The following is an 18,966-nucleotide window of genomic DNA, read 5'->3' on the forward strand; positions in this document are numbered from 1 at the left end:
TTCGAATTCTGCGGTGTAAGTATATAATACGTTATATAAAAGTTCTTTAGAACTGTATACACAGAGCCGTTTTGATCTTGAACAGACTGCCCGTTATCTATTGACGTAGGTGATCCGGTACGTAGCTACTCGAAATATTTTCAGCCAACACTCCGTACGCCATTAACGCGTGAGAAAGTAGTCATTAATATCCCGAAGTAGACGATGAAATAATCTATCTTGAATTAGAATCTCACAAGATGATAATTATGTCTCTAGGAGAAGATCTATCAAGCTTCTAGTTTTCACAGTGCATTATTAATCGCAAACCCTGTACTTAAATTTAAAATCCGAGTTTAGTTATTTAATTTTACTGATTATGATATTTCTTACACATTGGACTTTAAGAGAAACAACTGTTTTATTTTAAAAACGCTATACAGTAAGAAAAAGTTGCAGTATGATATTTTCTTATCACTTGAGGAAGAACGAATTTGTGCATATGTACATTAAAACTTATAATTTACCCCATGTCATATTAGTAATCATGCAATAAGTAAAATATTTTATTACTTACATTTAAGCCTATCGATTCAGCCAAGAAATTCCGAGTATGTTCATCTTCATCTCTGTCGCTGTCTGTGTCCAGCAAAGCTTCAGTCGGTTCGTGGATGCTTCCTTCCTCAGTCGAGGTATCTTCTTCTTCTTCCTGTATTTCATCCTTCTTAACTGGAAGTGGACCTTCTGCTTGCTCTTGAGCGCGAGCTTTCTCTGCGAGCAGCGTGCCGAGATTTTCGAAAAAGCCGCCATCTGATTCTTGTATTCTAAAATGAAAATTTTTTCCAGATTAATAACGAGCTCAATAACTTCTTCAATTGTGGTTACTTATTATGAAATTTTATATCATTTAGGTATTTCTATAGAAGAACATTTTTTATGGTATTATAATATCTACATATGTGTATATTGGCGGTATTTGGCATTAAGATAACAAAATACTTTTGTCTAATATAACAAATTGTTAAAATATATTCTCGTGCGCATAACTAAAGTATATTCTAGTGCATACAATGATGTGTAATAAACATATTATACATTTAGAACGACAAATCTAGCATAATTCTATGTCACTAACATAGAAATCATATGAAATTCACACGTTGTATAAATAACTTAATAAACTTAAACATATATTACAGGGCTTTCAAACATTTTACTGATTTTATTGTTGTGTCTATTCAGAAATACAACACAACACTTGTCAGTATTCAAAGTAATTCAAAACGAGATAAATATGTGGATCAAGATTTGGGAAAGAACGAAAAGGAAATAATATGTGGGAAAATTTTTAGGAAATATGTTAGGATACGAGCACATACATCTGAATGTATACAAATTACTAAAAAGCATAGCTTATGGCTTCAAAAAAGCGCATAACATATTGCAACGCTATACTGTGCAGCGCAAGCTCTTCCATCAGTGCAAATCGCACACACATAAACCTTTCGTTTCACCTTTTGCTAATAAAGTTGTGCGCCGCAAATTTCCAATAGAATCTCGCGACGGTCACTTCTTTCACTTCTGGTTTTTGAGACATTCGAAAAGCGGCGATCGCATAGTAAGGGTGTTTCTCGTCCAATTGTTCAAAGTGCGCCATTTTCCTTTTCTTAGTCCTTTAGCAAAAACATAATACGCCTTCCAATGAAAATTTACGCAAGAAAACTCACATTACATTGTTAGACGAACAAATTCTCGGTTGTTACATTTAAACTTTATTTACTATTTGTCTTTGATAATTTCAGATTTGTTACTTTGAACTCGTATACTAGATATGATAAAATTAATTAAATGCATAAGTATGGTAGGAAAGGGCCAATGCGAGCCAACCGCAGTTATTCGAGCGAAATTTTCCAATGTGCAACTTCTTAATCAATTTATTAGTTACTCTTCAAACGTTTCGACGCATTTTCGGGTTATCCTCAGTGAGACTACAATAAAGAATGTTAATCTGTTACATAAATTAACAGATATATAAACTTAAAACAAAGATTGAATACTACCGATAGGAACATTAAGTATAATATCTATAAAGACAAAAAGTTCTACGCTTGAATATACATATAACTGTCATCGAGAGTTATCCTCTGACATGTTGACAGGATTCTCTTAATGGTGAACGCCATAAAGAGAGTGAAAAGTCAAAATTTACCACACTAAAAGAACAGAATGTGTGTCATAAAATGTACGTTAAGAAATTAAAAACTTTTGGACACTCACCCGAACCGAAAGAGACTCACGATGGACAGTAAACAACCGAATGATGACATTTTTGGTGAATATATGTACAAATGCTACACAGTAATCTTATATGTCATTATAGGACACGCAAATAAATCAGTGTTGTTTTAACTAGAAATAAGTTGGTAACTATAACGGCGCAGATTTTTAAATATCATCCAGATCGTTAATGATAAGATCATACGGGTTTAAAAGGTCCGTATCTGTTTGTAAGTTAAGCCTATTTCTCTGTCTTTTGATAAAAATCATTCTGGAAATCAGTCGTTTATATAAAAATGTTTCCCTATCCAAGACATCAACGTTGTCCCAATAATTAATTTTACAAATACATTTCATACTGTTTTAAAACTGACTTAGTTTGTTAATGCCACTGAAAGAAAGGGACATATTAAGATCCTGGAGTACACGGTTAAATTATTGAGAAAATTTAGGAATGTACGGTATATTGAAAAACTTTTTTCTATCAGTGTTATTTATACTATTGTTAGTGTGTGTAATACCCATTAACATTCTTTATTGTAGTCTCACTGAGGATGACCCGAAAATGGGTCGAAACGTTCGAAGATTAACTAATAAATTGATTAAGAAGTTCCACATTGGAAAATTTCGCTCGAATAACTGCGGTTGGCTCGCATTGGCCCTTTTTTCCCCACCATACTTATTTTTTATTGAGGGCCGTCACTACTCTTTGGATTAATGAAATATATTAATCTCTTTTATACTAAATATTATTATTATGTATATGATAGAAAGGTATAAAAATGTATAAATAATTGATTTAATACTGGTGTCAAGAACGTGATAAAAATAATATCATTACTTCTCTACTTGAATTAAAAATGAATTGTTATGATCAATATAATTTTACAAAATTAAAACTCAGATTAACAAATAAATCTTTCGCGGAAAATTTGGGAAGATGCTTTCTTTAAACACGTTCGCACTGTACAACGGCACTTTGACAAACTTCTGCAGAATATAATACCTCTTTTGATAAGACACAACGCGATGCACTGTGACAAATGTGAATATCACTTCCAAAGAACTATTCCATGCAATATATTATGCGAGGATTAACTATGGTAACTGAAACGACGTTTGTGCTCACATTTCAGTACGCTGTATTGTTTTCCTCAAGTCACTGAGTTATCTTCTAGATTCTAGAAACTATGTTCTTGTACCGCGACCTCGTACAGACTGAATATCACAACATTACGGCTTGGTCTTATAAATCGCAGACTTAATTACACAGCGTGTTTCCTGTTATGTAGAAGAAATCCCACATATACTGCGGGGAACTTGAAATTCCCATGCGCGTGAATGACGACTTACAGATTCCATGAAATTAAATCGGCTCGTTTAGGTTCATTAGATTTATCTGAACAGTTTCGGAAAAGTGCATTAGTCCATGTCTTACTGCAAACTGGGTAAGAATTCGAGTGGGAAACAGGTAGTATGTAGGCGACTAGTAAGTAGGAGGAAACAGGACATGAGTGGGATTTGTTTACACAAATAATTAGCAAAGGAATAATTAAACTAAGTTGTCTCCGGTGCTTTGAACGATGTTTATAATTAAAATTATGCGTATAATAATTAAGGACATAACATTTATACATATCAGCAGAAGATAATTATGATTCGTGAATCTACAATAATATTTAGATGCATGAAGCTACAGTATGCAATATTTTTCAGTTTATTTGAATTATCAAGTTTTAATATTTCGGTATTTCTTAAACATTTTTAAGTTTTTTTAGGTATCTACTAGGAAACTTTTAGCAACGCTTTATGGGATCATAAATTTAAGTAAATTACGTGTTACATCAGATAAGATAACATAATAATCGAGAGATAAGCATGAGTTAATTTATAACGCATGCGAAATGACTATTAAGTTTAAACTGATACCCAGAAACAGTTAATGCACTTATGTAAGAGAATAAAAGGCAAGAGGAAAACTTTCTATTCATTTCAGCTGATACATACTTAGCTGAATAATTTTGATCACGAGTACGTTCTTTTTATTTTACACAAAGCTTAAACGAGTAGAAAAATTAATAAAATTGATTAATCTTTGATTAATCGTTAATTGTAGACATGGAGAACAATTTGTCATCTAAATTTTGTAACTTGTAAATAATTCACAAAAATAAAGGGGGAAATACGTTCTCGAATTACAAAGCTAGAAGAGTAAGAAATAGATGTTTGTACACTTGCGTCACTGCTGCATTCCGTTTTTTTTTAGGCAATCCATTGCCTTCTGAGCCTCTTTTATTCTTAACTCAAGAACGAAATGATTCATGGTATCGCATGCCATTCGACTATTCTGCGGCCGATGGTGGTTTGAAAAATGTAGACTTATTTGATTTTATTTTCGTCTTCCTTGTCATCTACTTTTAATTTCTTACTGTATGATAATTTCAAAGACTAGGCAGTTCAGCTAAATTGTTTCTCTCAAATTAATAATCGATTTTGATATAAATCGATCTCGTATAGATCACAAACTGTTTTACACTTGTGGTACGAATTTATAGTCTATTTATAATATATATATATAAAATTGACAAAATAAATCTGTTATATGTTACATAAATATAAAATTTTTGTAGATATGTATTTAATAATTAATATATTTTATTATTATTTATTATATAAATATATTTTTGTTTATTCACTTTTATTACTTTGTTTAGGTTTGTTGATCGACTTGAAGTAGTGTTTTATATTGCAAGTTTATTCACTTAATAAGTATAGAATCTATTACGATGTATGCCGCTAGCAGAATATTCAATAAGCTGAATGACCTCGAAATATTGCTAGGCTGGAATGTTTGTGTTTTCAATTCATCCATATACAGAAGATATAAATATGTGACGTATGTTATCTTACCAATAAATGTAGTTATTATATTAGACTTCTTTGATTAATTTGTCAAATTCGATTTTGTTAAAAATGTTCAAGGAGTGTTTTGTGCTTTCAGTATTTCTCGTAAATATATAAAATTTCTAATTTTTAAGTTTACAAAGTGATGGTTTGGAAAGTTACAACAGTGCGATGTTACATAAAACGTAATACAATTAGTGTATACAAGATATTTTCAATGGAAAACAATTTTTGTTGCTTCAACCTCGCCAAAACCTCGAAGCACTTGTTAATCACTTCCGCAAACTTTAGCAACTATTTGATGTACAAGTTGACGGTATCACAACCGTGAAGGTCTCGGAGGTGATATAAGTAGAGAGTCCGAATTTAAGTTTTAATAATTCTCGCAAGCCATTCACCTAAAATAGTGATCTAAGGCGCCTTCCTCCACGTCAACTCGGGGAAACCATGGAATTTCCTCGAACTCGATGTGACGTGCACGGTATTTTTGCGACGCATATCACTGTTGTGAGTTGTGAAATGCCGTGGGAAATACATTAAAAATAGAAACAGATGCTCTATTATGCTTCTTAATGAGAGTGAATTATATGGAATAGAATTGACATTTCTACGAATATTTTCTCTTCTCTGTGATAATTAATGTTTTTCTTATAAAATTGTATTTTTGTTACGGCAAACTTATTTCATAACATGTGTTATATACTCGTATAATAGGTATGTACATTAAATACACACACAAAGAGATTTTTTTCTTAAAATTTATCCTAAAAATCCTGTAATCGTGGGACAACGTGGTATTTTGAAGAACTCTATGAGAGTTTTTTTGAAATTTTACCGTACATTCTACTAGTAAAATGTGTACTAACAAGAAGTATAATTACTAGTAGAATGTATGATAAAATTACAAACTCATACAGTTCTTCGAGATGCAATGTTGTCTCACGGTTATATAATTTTCAGGATAAACTTTAAGAAAGAATCCTCTCCGCGCATATACTTTATATACATATTCTTGTACTGGAATTAAAATCACACTAGTTTACAATAGATTGGATAGAAATAAAAATAAAAGAATTGATTATATATATAAATCTAAATGTATATTATATATATGGCATACACATTACAATTACAGTTAGTAGACTTATTGTTAGATTTAGATTTTATCAAAGCATTAAATGTATAATAATATATCTCAGCATTTCTACAGGAAACAGCAACCAAGCGCATTATTTGCATTCAGACGATCGGATTACACCTGATCAAATTCCTTCACAGATGGTCGATTTCATATACCTCACGTGACATAGTTAATTATCTCTTACAAAGACGTCAAGAGGTAGTTATGAATCATATAACATCGTGCCGACCTTGGGCACCAGATCTCGTGGAGAACGTCACATACATATATATAGACGCACCTATATGTTTTGCATGCACAGGTATAGAACTCAGGCCTGTCAGTTGCCACGTAGTCCCTCCTCCGGACTCTCCGTGTTAGTCTCATTCTATTAATAGATTCTGCGTGCACGCCCGGTTACAGACAATTTAATTTGAGGTTTTACCAATGGATTAAGAGCACGCATCTCGTTTATCGTGGAGCATTATCATTAATCATGAAGATTAGGAATATATGCGTGCAGAGCTCACTGTTATCGACACTCCGGTTTTGTGCCAAAAATAAGTCATACTTCATAGGTTCATCTGGCTTTTCTTGATGTTATCATCAACACAATGCTATTTCCGAATATTTTAATAACTTTCACGCAATCGGTAAAATTTTAGCTTTTTTTTTTAGTATTATAAATTTACTCTGTATTAGTATCTGTATTGTTGCAGCACGTTAAAAGTCAATTGTATTAATAATTTTTTAAACACCTTCTTTCTTCGTTCGAAGCGATTAATATTCCACCTCTACTTTAGTTATAATTGTACTATTACGAAATAATACGTTGAAATAATGTGTTCCATATACAAATATTATTTTATATGAATATACGTTATTTCAAGTTAGATATTATTATAAAGATAGACATTTTATTCTTATCATCCTTTTAATAATTTAAATACAGTTTTTTTCCGTCCAATAATTAATATAAAATTTTTTGTAAGAAATTTACAGTATCTTTTGCCAAAGCACGTAAGATACAGGAGTTAAATGTCAATATAAATAATGAAACGCAATTAAAATCCCTTTACCTTATCTCATGCTCCGATTTCTCTTGCTGCCCTTTCTCCTTTGCGAATTTCTCTTCTACGATCTTGTGATAGAAACTTTTCCACATAGTTTCTTCATCCATCTTTGCTGGATTTCTTCGGTCTCGCCCAATGAATCAGTACGCACTTATATGCGATATAGCAGTCTCCAAGAGCTTCACCGATATTTTAAGCATGCGATTATTAATTGTATCTTATGGTTGCGGAACTTGCGGAAAATCCCATGCGTATATTACTCGCGCACTCACAGAAACATTCCTTGCAAGATACTGACCTCGCGTGCGTAAGAAATTTAAGTGTGTTTCGCAACGGAAATATGCCGGCTGGAGTTAAAGCCGGTATAGGTGCGACTAGTAAGCGTTCCATTTATTCCTGAATGAAACATTCAACCATTCACTTGTACTTTTTGGTCTCCCGATAGATGGCACCTATTATCAAGTCGTAGAAAGCAGTCTCACTTCTCTTACCCGTCCCATGTATTTTACAAAGTGTTTTGTGTATTTAACAAATTTTATTTTTACGGTATTGTTGTGTCTAAAAATATTATTTATTTAAAAATACAAGTTCTTCTTTAAAAATAATAATACCACATAGAGAATTTATCTTTCATGTATGTTGAAAGAGTTATGTTTAAAATGAATTTATTTATAAATGTGTATAAATAAGTAATAATTATATTTACACATTTATACGAAATTTATACTAAATTATTTAACTTGGATCACATGTAAGTTTTACTAACGTCTTTTTATTTAACTGATTTTTGTGTGTGGTCTAGGAAAGTGACAAAGAATTATTTAAGCTATGGTTAACGTTAAAAAAATTATTTATTCATAGGAAGTTAGAATGTGAAAAATTAGAATTTATTACATGTTTATTTTTCTTGGCTAACGTTGAAATAAAAATTGAATAATTAGCGCACGGAAAAAATTCTCGCTCTCTTCAGTTAATCCGTGACTTGTCTTTCGTACTTGTAATATCAGGCTAATTAAATAATCATCCCAGACGGGTAGTTGTGTAAGTGACTCAACTTTCGTGGAGTTTATTCTGTCAATCTTGATGATGACATCATCTATTATGCAGGTGATCTCTTTGTAGGCATAAAATTAATACCGCAGAATCACTGATACAGAAATGTACACATTTTTTGCATCGTATACCACGTACAATGTGTTACATTTTCTGAACCAAAATTTATCGCGACAAGATAATCGATTTCAGTGAAAATATAATACGAATAAATGTGCATGAAAAATATTTTTCAACTGTTATTGATGAACACTGATATAACAGCATATTTAATCAACCAGTACACTTTATAAAAAGTAAAGGGAATTAACAAATATATGTAATGTCACTTTTGTCATTAGTAGCGCAATGATTACCTGAATTTTAGTTGTGCTTAAATTTTTTACTTTATTTTCTCGTAGACACTAGAAGACAATATTGCAAGCGCACTCCATTACTAATATTCTAGGCCAGTACCTGTACGGGGATTGATTCCTGGTAAAAGCTGCTACCCAGACTGACGTCGCGATCGTAGCAGTCCTTGAACGCAGGCGCCACGTTGCGTCGCCATTTCGCTTGGTACTATACATACATATACGTCACTGCGAATGCGTTGAAGCAAACATCAATAACGTTCCTGCAGTATTTTGATACGGAAATGGGAATGCTGGCTTCAATCTTTACATCGGCTATTAAATTTACTTTTACACAAAAGTTATAAATATTGGTTATTGTTCTGTAATCTTGAAAATAAATCTTGTGTTATCATTATCGTATTATGCTATATATGAAGTAACATTAACGTCTGTTCAGACGAAAGCATAAATTTTCCACTTTTATAACATACGCCAATATATATTGTAGCATACATATTCTCTATTATTCTTGGGATAAATTGCATGACGTACGCCTGAAAGAATCTATATGAAAGAGACTAAACTAGTTATCTGCAGACATAGCGCAAACATGCCTTGCAAATTGATTATATTGCTTCTATTCTTCGGTAATGTATACATATTACTTTATTGTTTCTTTTATATCAATACTAAATAAATCTATAAGTAATAATTAATATTATTTTTCTCAACTAGAAATTACTGTATTGTATGCGACGACAGGAAGTTTTTATCGTAATGAAACGTTTTCCACGATGACAGCATCCCGAAGAATTCAATCGGATGTTGCATCATTTGTTCTGATAAATCCAAAACAGGTCCAACATGCGGAAGTGATAATAAAACATTTCTTGGCGAGATTAACTGGACCGATCGCTCAGCCAATAACCTTGAGATTGTGGTCTCCCGATGGAGGTAATTTGCTAAGCACAATTAGTGCGATAAGCAATATTATACGTGCAAAAATTATGGAGTTCGCGCGAACCATCGGATTAACTGCATCAGTTCGTCAATATGAGCAGACATTGTGGAACTCCACAATTTCGAAAAGTTGGTTTACTGAAGGTCTAGCTCAAGGATCGCTGTTACTATGCGATCTGATCGGAATAGGAGAAGAGATTGGCTTTGCAGTCAATCATTACTTTAAAACGTATAATATGACCTTATTCGAAGATGAGGTAAGTTTGAAAGTGTCGTTAATAGATTGTTGCACTAGTATTTGGGATAACTATAGCTGAAAATGTGTGTAGTATAACATTTATGCTTCAAAATAAACTATTCAATTGTAGTATATCATCGAAAACGAATGTTTTTGGGCAGCCTATTTTTAAGTTGATTGTACATGAAAAATATTTCTAAATTATTAATTATTTCAGGACTTATCACCACGCCAGATAACGAAGAGTTTTAAGTTTTTCAATACTATAAACGATGCCGCTAGTTCTAGTAAAAAATTATTTGAATGCTTGATACCGGTAACAAATAAGTGGAAATCAACGTCATCTTTCAATTTGAATCGAGCTCTTACAAATTCAGCAAAAGATTCACCCGACAACGCTGTGAAATTATTTAAGTCCAATTTGAATCGAGCATTCGTTCATTCTGAACCAAGTAACGGCACAACCAGTGAGCAATTGTACATGTTGCTATGTCATTCAATTGTTGAAAGGGCCAGTCATTACAGCGATTGTATCAAAGAGTTACAACGTTTCGTAACTTGCATGTCATCATCGAGAGATCAAGACTCGCACGAAGGCCATCATAGATTTCTTGTCAAGCCATGGTTATCCGTTATTGAACTTCTAAGTGGATGTAAAGTTAATATCAATGAAGATGACAGCATTCGCTGTAAATTCTCTCGAAGGCTGCCAAAGACTACAACGCAGCAAGTGAAATATATTTATGAGAAAATTTTAGAACAACGGATACCCAAACGATCATCTCTTTATCGTGTTGCAAATGAACTCGGAAATGTTCTCTCCGGAAGTAGATGGGGAAGGCAACTCACGTATGACATATGTCAGTATTTTGCAATTTATCAGGAAGGCAACAGAAGATTGAATACGCTTTTGAAAAGTGCTGCTAAGGACAAGAGAGCGGCTATGAGGTTAATGATATTTTAATTATTTATGCAGTATTTATTAATTTTTATTATAGTACACGATAAAATTAGTCCTAGTTTTGTATTGTTAACATTAAAAATTTATAATAGATTGCGTTTTAACAAAACATAAATGATCCTTTTAGGTATAATAGGATGTTTGTATCATTGAATATGTATAAAAATGGAGTACTAAGAAACACAATGGTTGCTGTTGGAAACTTTCATCGTTCCGCGTTAGAGATTCAAAAATTTCTTATTCGCGGTATTAAAAGCTCTTTTGAAGAGTCATGGCAGAGTCATTTAAACATTCTTGCTTGCTTATCTGAATGGATGACAAAACTTTTGGAATTATTTGGATGTGCAAATAATACAGATGACGACACATCGAGTTCTACTAATATTTCGCCGCCTATAACAGATTCAGACAGTGCAAGTAATGAACTTGATGAAAATAATGAAAGGCGATATCTCACAATATATTCTAACAAAGTTCGTAAGTATTAATATTAATTATAACATTAATTATAATAATTTAACAAGTAATATATTTTTATTTTTTTTGGAATTTATTTTTATTAATTGATTCCAAAGAGGTTGGGATCAATAGTTCACGTGCAATAATAGAGCTGAATTTTGGAAATTAATTATAAGTATATTTCTGCAGAAATAAGGAAAAGAGCTGATATTACTTTCAAAAAACTAATGCGTTCACTAAATCACGTAAGTAAAATGCGAAGCCGAAATGACAAGAGTACTTTAGCCTGTCTCGCAAATAATTTACTATTGGTCACTATGTTTATGGAGACAATTGGTTTTGTTTCTACATTATTCTGTTTGGGAGAGCATAAAGATGAATCCAACGTCGAAGAATCGGCGGAAGAATAGGATTCACCTGGATGTGAACGTAGATCATTTTCAAAAGACTTTGAAACCGATATAATAAAAAATGATTTTAAGATGTTGTGAGCGATGAATTTATGATGTCAGCATTGTTAAAATCATTAAATACATATGTTAAAGTAGAAAACTTAATTATGGAATAATATAGTAAAATTACTTCTATAAAATTATTTCAAAATGAGTAACGTACCTGTATTGCATGTTTAATGCATAATGTGTAAAGAAACTTAATAAAAGTTTAAATAAAAGTTGTTAAAATTTTTCAAATTTTCTATTTACGTGTTTTACAAATTATATAATACATTTCTCATTAATTTTTTTAAATTAATTAAATGTAAATTTATACTTGTATATTAAACATATATTATTTAATAAGTATTTTTAAATAATTTGCAGAAATGTTTAACCGAATTGAAGTTACATTACAATATTATTGGATTTGTGTTAAAATGTAATCGCAATTTCATGTTCCTCGAGATAATAACTTTATGGATCTTTACAATAAATTTGCTGCTAATAAGTATTTGACTTCTAATAAGTCTTCAACTCATCGCGACAAGAAATGATAAATTTCAAATTATTACTTTGCTTGTGGTACTTACATAAATCACATTCAATCTTGGCACTGTTGTGATACGGTAATTGCGATAGTATCAACGCTTGTAGCTGTTAAACGTTCATGAAATATGTCGTGTGACATTTACAACCTTGGCAAAATAAATCGTCGCACTTTACATATGCTCGATCACATTGTATGATGACACAGTCAGCAAAAATGCGCGGAGCAATCATTGTTCTCTGTTTTGTTGGTATGAATAATTTACGTTATTAATTATTTACGTTATACATTACTAATATTAATTATAAGGCAGAGAAATATTTATTAATATCTTTAGCTATTAATGTATAAAATAAATATCTGAGTTATTATATACATATAATAATATTAGGTAATAATTAAATGGCTGTTTTTATTATTATTAATACAAGCCATGCCGTACGTATTATATACCGTTATCCATGTATATTTTAGGTTTTTTATTTCAAGAAACAGGCGGAAATGCAACATATATAGCGCAACCAAAAATTATTGGAGGACAACCAATTGACATAAAATATAGACCTTTCATGGTTAATAGTATTTTTTAATTATATGTTGATTTACAGACACGATTTATTTCTTTGCTAACATTTTTTTAAAAACCACAATACTTGCAGCTCTCCTTACACAATTCACATGGATTTTTATGCGGTGCTAGTATACTATCGAGGACATGGGCTATCACAGCTCTTCATTGTTTGTAATAAAAATTTACCATTACAATCTATTGTTATTAATTCTCTTAGTACATTATAATTAAATTGTCACTTTTTTATCAAACCTACAGATTGAGCACAGTAAGTTTATTCTGTTTCGTTTTAACGCGTCGTTCTTTTCCATTTTATTATTTTTTAGGGTCTCAGTATCATCGACACGATTTTATGTACGGGCTGGATCCAATAAAACGGATAGGGGCGGATCTGTGCATAGGGTGACGAACATTCACGTATACAACGACACATATCGCTCTTGGTTCTCGAGGTTGTTGCATCACGATATCGCAATTTTTCAAGTGAAACCACCATTTCAATTTTCGAGAACCGTCCGACCAGTTCGTTTACCAAGATCAACCCACGAAATATCTCGTGAACTATTAGTTTGTGGTTGGGGATACATAAATAACGAACAAGTGAGTAAGCTAAATTCGTCATACGCATAAAAATTTATGCAATTAGTATTCTTACTTTGAATACTTTTGCATATATTCTTATTACAACAAAATTCGAAACTTCAGCATTTCAAAGACGTGTATAGAATGTTTGTTAGATAAGAATTATTTATAGATATCCTTTGATATATTTCTTAGATTTTTCATCTATTCATCAATGCAGTGTTAATGAGTGAAAAAATAAAGAGCATACAATTGATTAAAATACTTTGTAGAAAGAGAATGCCGAAATTCTTATGGGCGTTTACGTTCAGCACGTTCCGTACGAAATTTGCGTTAATGCTACCACTTCATACGCAACACTCGTCAAAGATGACTATCATTTGTGTTACGGTACTCAAGGAAAAGATGCGTGCTTCGGAGACTCCGGAGGAGCACTGGCCGGTAAAAGAACAATTTACGGCATCGTATCTTTCGGACATGGTTGTGGAAAAGTGGCTGGAGTTTACGTCAAAGTTTCGTATTATGAAAAATGGATTAAAGCTGTTACAAACTTATGATCGAATATGCAATTATATAATTTAAATAACTTAATTATTCCTGATTACATTACTGATCACAGTCTTTACGTTTTTATCAATTTTTATAGCTCGCTACTAATTAGCTGTCAATAATAAATCTAAATAATAAAAAAAATTAAAATTTGATAAAAATATTGTTACTTGTAAAATACTGTGTAGACAAATTTAAAATTATTTAAAAAATGTAATAAACTGACACTTTATCACTTTATATATAGGATTCGTAGCTGCTCGACGATGTTTAGTAAAAAGTTATATGTTATTTTTCCTTCTTTTGCATTCTTGTTAAGGAATAAAACTGAGAAGATTATTCGACACATCGCGCCACAAAAACCCTAGCGTTCTTATCCGACAGGTTGAAAGCATTGTTTTCGAGAGAATAGACACAAAAGGCATATCGAATCACGGAGTCGTGAACCCTCCTGCGTTCAGGTTCGGTGCGTGCAGGAAATCTACCACATACACGCGCTACGCAAGAGTGTCGCGCACGCCTGCACGCGGCACACGTAGTGTTCGCTCGTGCAATGCTGAATAAAAGGTGTACGTGACCACGTAATGTACGCAATGAATATTTAGTTTTACGTGATAATGATATTTTTTAATGATATTGGCTATTTTTACATGTATAGTTGATTAAAAATTATGGAGCGGTGTAAAATTAAGTATGAAATATAGCACTTAGTAAATCTGTTCGAGTAGTACTATGTTACCATAGGTCTTTACAATGATTTGATGGTGAGTTGGTACATGAGTTTTGAAGAGAAAAACAAAAATCATTGTGCTCGGAAATGTTTGTAACACGCTTATACGTAGCGCGATTAGTAATAGAGATTCTATTTTGATATCATTCTATCATGTAAAATCATTTGATATTAATAATCGTAATATTAATATAAATCAGAGGAAGAACAGGATTCTCTTTTCGCATATTACAACATTCGAGAAAATTGAAGCATTAAAGAAAATAATGAAAGTAATATTCTTGTGTTTACAATAACATATACGCATTAAATGAATTTATTTTACATTTGCCTGGAATATATACCGTAAACGATAAAATTCGCGAGGAAAATGTAACACGTAGCCACGTATTCTCCTGCCATTTGCTGTTTACTCGACCATGCACGCGTGCTTGTTACTTTCAAGCTACTATTTAGGATGACTCATCCACGTGTTTCCCCGCTCGAAGCGAACCTATGTCAGGTTTTCTGCTCGCGCTTCTAAGGGTCTTTAAACTCCCCTGCCACGTGCAAACTATTGAGTGTCTCCGTAAAAACCGTGAGAAGTGCGTTATCGTAACAGAACATCCGTCACATTATTGGACGTGAATATGCAGACTGCTTTTGCATACGGATATTACGTTATCAATTCCGTTTGAGATATGGCTGTGATAGTCTAGAAATAGTCTAGAAATAAAATGTACCGCTAATTGATAACAGCAATAAAATATTAGTAGATTCATTTTCATAAAGTGTATTACATATACTAGTATGAAGGTATCGTATTAGATAATAATTGTGTATGTGTGTTGCGTGTATTTAAAATTAAATATTTTACATCCATTACATCTATTTCTAGTACGTATTATAGTAGTATCTTGAATTATAATAGTGTTTTATATATGATTACATCATGGCAGGAAACCATAATATAAATACCAGTGCTTTATCTTTAAAATTCATATTACATCCTGTTGAGTAAAAACTCTCATTTTATCATATAACAATGTGACCACTGTTATCTCAATATGACATAAATATTTATTTTTAGCAAACTGAAGGAATGTACTTAATTATTATAAACATTTTGTTGCTTCATATTAAATTATAATGAAATAACTTATAACTTTAGAGAGATAGGGATCGTTGATAGCTTTATTATTCGAAAGAAGAAGAAAAGATTACGTAAAAGACTTTTACTCACCCACTTGTCACTGCAGGATAAATTTTGTTACGGAAATTCTTCAAAAACTCGCGACGGATTTTTAGAAACCAAGCACTACTGCATCTGGGACTACAGTATTTTTTTACGGTACTGTTGGTTCGTATACTTTCGGTGATATCATCATGGCCCACGTATTCCCAATTATTATATTTCATTGCGATAGGCAGTTCTTCACATGCTATCATGACGTACGAGTCCTGCGAACACGTGCGGGAAGGATTCGACGTTCTTGCATCAACGTGCTGCTTTTGTCGCAGACAAACATTGTCCACGACATCTGATTCAAGATGCTGATCGGTCATAATTGATAAATTTCTATCAGTTAAATATTCTTCTTTACAGATAGCGGACGACTTTTCTGTCTTTTCAACATTTTTATTATCTTTCGCAGAATTTTGCAACAGACGCCTCATGCGATAAAGTTTTAACGTTATGGGGTTGTTCCACATGGCTAAACTCTTTACAGTCTACTTGTGAATTATTTAAAATATATTTTTCTGAGTTTTAAATTTATGAATTTCTTTTAAAAGACGAACTCGTATAATTTACACACATTGTATATACACATTCTTGCGCTGCTTTGATGTATTGCTCATGCAATAGATTTTATTTTAGTTATCACATTGTTTTATGATAATTTGCAACTGCGTAATATAATTACGATTTGTTAACTAGAAAGTCGTGCACCAACGTCGTTCATTTATACGCGACCCCTACGAAGGAAAAAGTGGCACTGAACACTCTCTATACTGCCAAGTACCCACGCACTCACTAACTGGGGATCCCAACTGATTGTGCACGCGTATGCGAAGAGAAGGGGTGTATGCGTTCACTCACGCCTACTTTCTACATCTTCTTTCTACATTAATTAACGTAAAACAACAAGAAATATTTTTTGCAAAAGTGTTTGTTGTTGTTATATACTTTTTGCATTGTATTTTTATCACGACTCATGAAATCAAAACTATACTTTACTTAAGTATCTTTTTTATATCAGTGTGTGAATATATTTATTATGTATTATTAAATTATTATATAGGTAATTCTATATTTTACATTTCTTATTTTATGTACAGAAATATTAAGAAATCTGTTATGAGTGATTGAGAGTTATTTCAGAACATATACAAAGATGCTTTATAATTAACATCTTGTAATTATTTTTTTTACATAATATGTATTATTAATTAATTAAGTGAAAAGTATTTATCCCTTTTACTAAGATAAAAATTAAATTAATTAAGCCTAATTATAAGGATGCATTTATATTATTATTAAACATTAATCTTAATGTCATGTCATTTTATTGAAAATAATGTCTTTATATTTCTTTAATTATTGTTTTTGTTAAGTCACATGTATATTTGCAATATTCATGTGTTAAAAATAGATTGTTGTGAATTCCCAAGAAATCATTGTAAATTCCCGTAAGAGATAAAAAATCCCGAAGCTAATGATATTGCAGTTTCCGGTTTAATGATACTTCTATCGCATCTTAATTATTCACACATGATTGATCATATAAACACAGACATAAAATTAAATAGGTACGACGGAATATGTTAATTTTAATACTTTCTCTATTTTACTTTGATATTTATTTTTTAATGTTGTATTTAATTCTTAGCTTTTTGCTATACACATACATACGCACACACACGCGAACATTATTTCTTAAACGTAAATAATTGATACTTGTAGATGTGTTGCATGTCAATAAAATATTACACTTTAGGTTATTACAATTTCTCCGTGATAAAAAGACATAATCCATGAAATAAAAATGAAATTATATGTGTAAATATATTATCTATAGATTCAGTGATTTGTCAATTATATATTGCTAAGTTTATATAATTGTTACACTCCGTTGTACTATGATACTAGCAGATGGGTTTAATTACGTGTTATTCTCGTTCAGGAATCTTGTGGGAATTATTGTATCATTTGAATATCATTTGAATATCAAGTGGCAACATTCTGTTAACTCGAATACCTACACATAGCTACTACTACCATTACTACTACATATACAATTTTTAAAATAAAACGTTTCGGTTTATTTTATGTTCTAAACATAAAGTTAATATGTACTCTTGAATAAATATTTAGTACATATTATTATACCATGAACTATTTCTTATGGTGTGGTTTGTGTCTATTAAATTAGTTAACACAACAACATATTTATATTGTGTAGTTATTGTTATCGCAATAATAACGATAAAATTGTTTATTAATTTTGAGTGATTAAATGTAATATCCATAGTAAAAATGCAAATTACCATTTGTTATGAATAAATCTTTTTGTCGAAGTGAATTGTTGCACACAATATACAGACAAATATTGTTGCCAGTCTATTTTATTTAATAAAAAAGACATAATAATGATATTGTTCTTTAAACAAAGGAATAAAACTTATTACAAGAGACTCAGAAATATTTCGAGGAAAATTAATATTAATTATGTTCATGGAACCACAAGTTAAATACAGGTTCACATCGTTGTTACGGAGAAGTTTAATTAACCTTACTTGACTCCGCAAAAGTCGGCCCACACATGTGACACACAATAATGTAGGAATCTAAATATTCAGTGCTAGTTTAGGAATTATTAGTTTTCCTAACGCGCAGTAAATAAAAGGAATTTAATTCAATTATTAACGGGATTTAATTTATTCTATTTCAATAATCAGGTATTAATTTGTAATCTAGTTTTTCAATTTTTTTAGATTGGTATAATAAAGAAATTTTGAGGTAGCACTTACTCGATGGTGGACAGAGCCAACAATTCTCGCATCGATTTGCCCGGCGTGGTTCGATGTCTTCTAACATAACTTCCTGTATGTCTTCTGAGAAAATCTTGTTCCTCGTTCTCTTCGGTACGTCTTCTAAGAAAATCTTGTTCCTCGTTCTCTTCGGTACGTCTTTTAACAAAATTTTGGTCC

General features: G+C 31.6%; 3 protein-coding genes across 17 annotated transcripts in view; 2 read left to right on the forward strand and 1 right to left on the reverse strand.

Annotated features, from left to right (window-relative positions):
* The window catches only part of LOC105567987 (protein unc-13 homolog D), a 30,980-nt gene extending 12,020 nt beyond the window's left edge, over window positions 1-18,960 (reverse strand). For 2 of the 14 annotated variants that reach the window (XM_012023310.1, XM_012023307.1), the window contains exons 1-2: window positions 7,360-7,911; window positions 557-803 (exon numbers count right to left, since the gene is read on the reverse strand). In XM_012023310.1, coding sequence (XP_011878700.1) covers window positions 557-803; window positions 7,360-7,460 — 348 coding nt within the window. In that variant the 5' untranslated portion in view covers window positions 7,461-7,911. Of the gene's footprint in view, window positions 1-556; window positions 804-1,493; window positions 1,653-3,213; window positions 3,227-3,262; window positions 3,354-3,385; window positions 3,567-3,609; window positions 3,909-7,359; window positions 7,912-8,862; window positions 9,066-15,997; window positions 16,767-18,786 lie in introns of those variants that run through there. The other 12 variants (XM_012023301.1, XM_012023298.1, XM_012023300.1 and 9 more) reach the window with 12 other exon arrangements.
* On the forward strand, window positions 9,165-12,325 carry LOC105567985. Of its 2 annotated transcripts, XM_012023292.1 has the most exons (6): window positions 9,165-9,388; window positions 9,477-9,958; window positions 10,157-10,887; window positions 11,028-11,377; window positions 11,549-11,604; window positions 12,181-12,325. In XM_012023292.1, exons 1-6 carry the CDS (start codon window positions 9,310-9,312, stop codon window positions 12,310-12,312), a joined length of 1,830 nt encoding a protein of 609 aa, XP_011878682.1. In that variant the 5' UTR covers window positions 9,165-9,309; the 3' UTR covers window positions 12,313-12,325. The 2 variants fall into 2 exon arrangements, with proteins under 2 accessions (XP_011878682.1, XP_011878681.1); XM_012023291.1 differs by lacking the exon at window positions 12,181-12,325 and having other exon boundaries at window positions 9,172-9,388; window positions 11,549-12,032.
* Window positions 12,524-15,644, forward strand: LOC105567984 (trypsin epsilon-like). Its single transcript, XM_012023290.1, has 5 exons — window positions 12,524-12,593; window positions 12,818-12,915; window positions 13,003-13,085; window positions 13,241-13,514; window positions 13,769-15,644. The coding sequence occupies exons 1-5, from the start codon at window positions 12,539-12,541 to the stop codon at window positions 14,051-14,053; spliced, it is 795 nt and encodes a 264-aa protein (XP_011878680.1). The 5' UTR covers window positions 12,524-12,538; the 3' UTR covers window positions 14,054-15,644.
* Window positions 18,961-18,966: the final 6 nt, after the last annotated feature.

The sequence above is a fragment of the Vollenhovia emeryi genome, unplaced genomic scaffold (genome assembly GCF_000949405.1).
Source record: "Vollenhovia emeryi isolate VEMERY1.0 unplaced genomic scaffold, V.emery_V1.0 DF939132.1, whole genome shotgun sequence".
Classification (NCBI taxonomy): Eukaryota; Metazoa; Arthropoda; class Insecta; order Hymenoptera; family Formicidae; genus Vollenhovia; species Vollenhovia emeryi.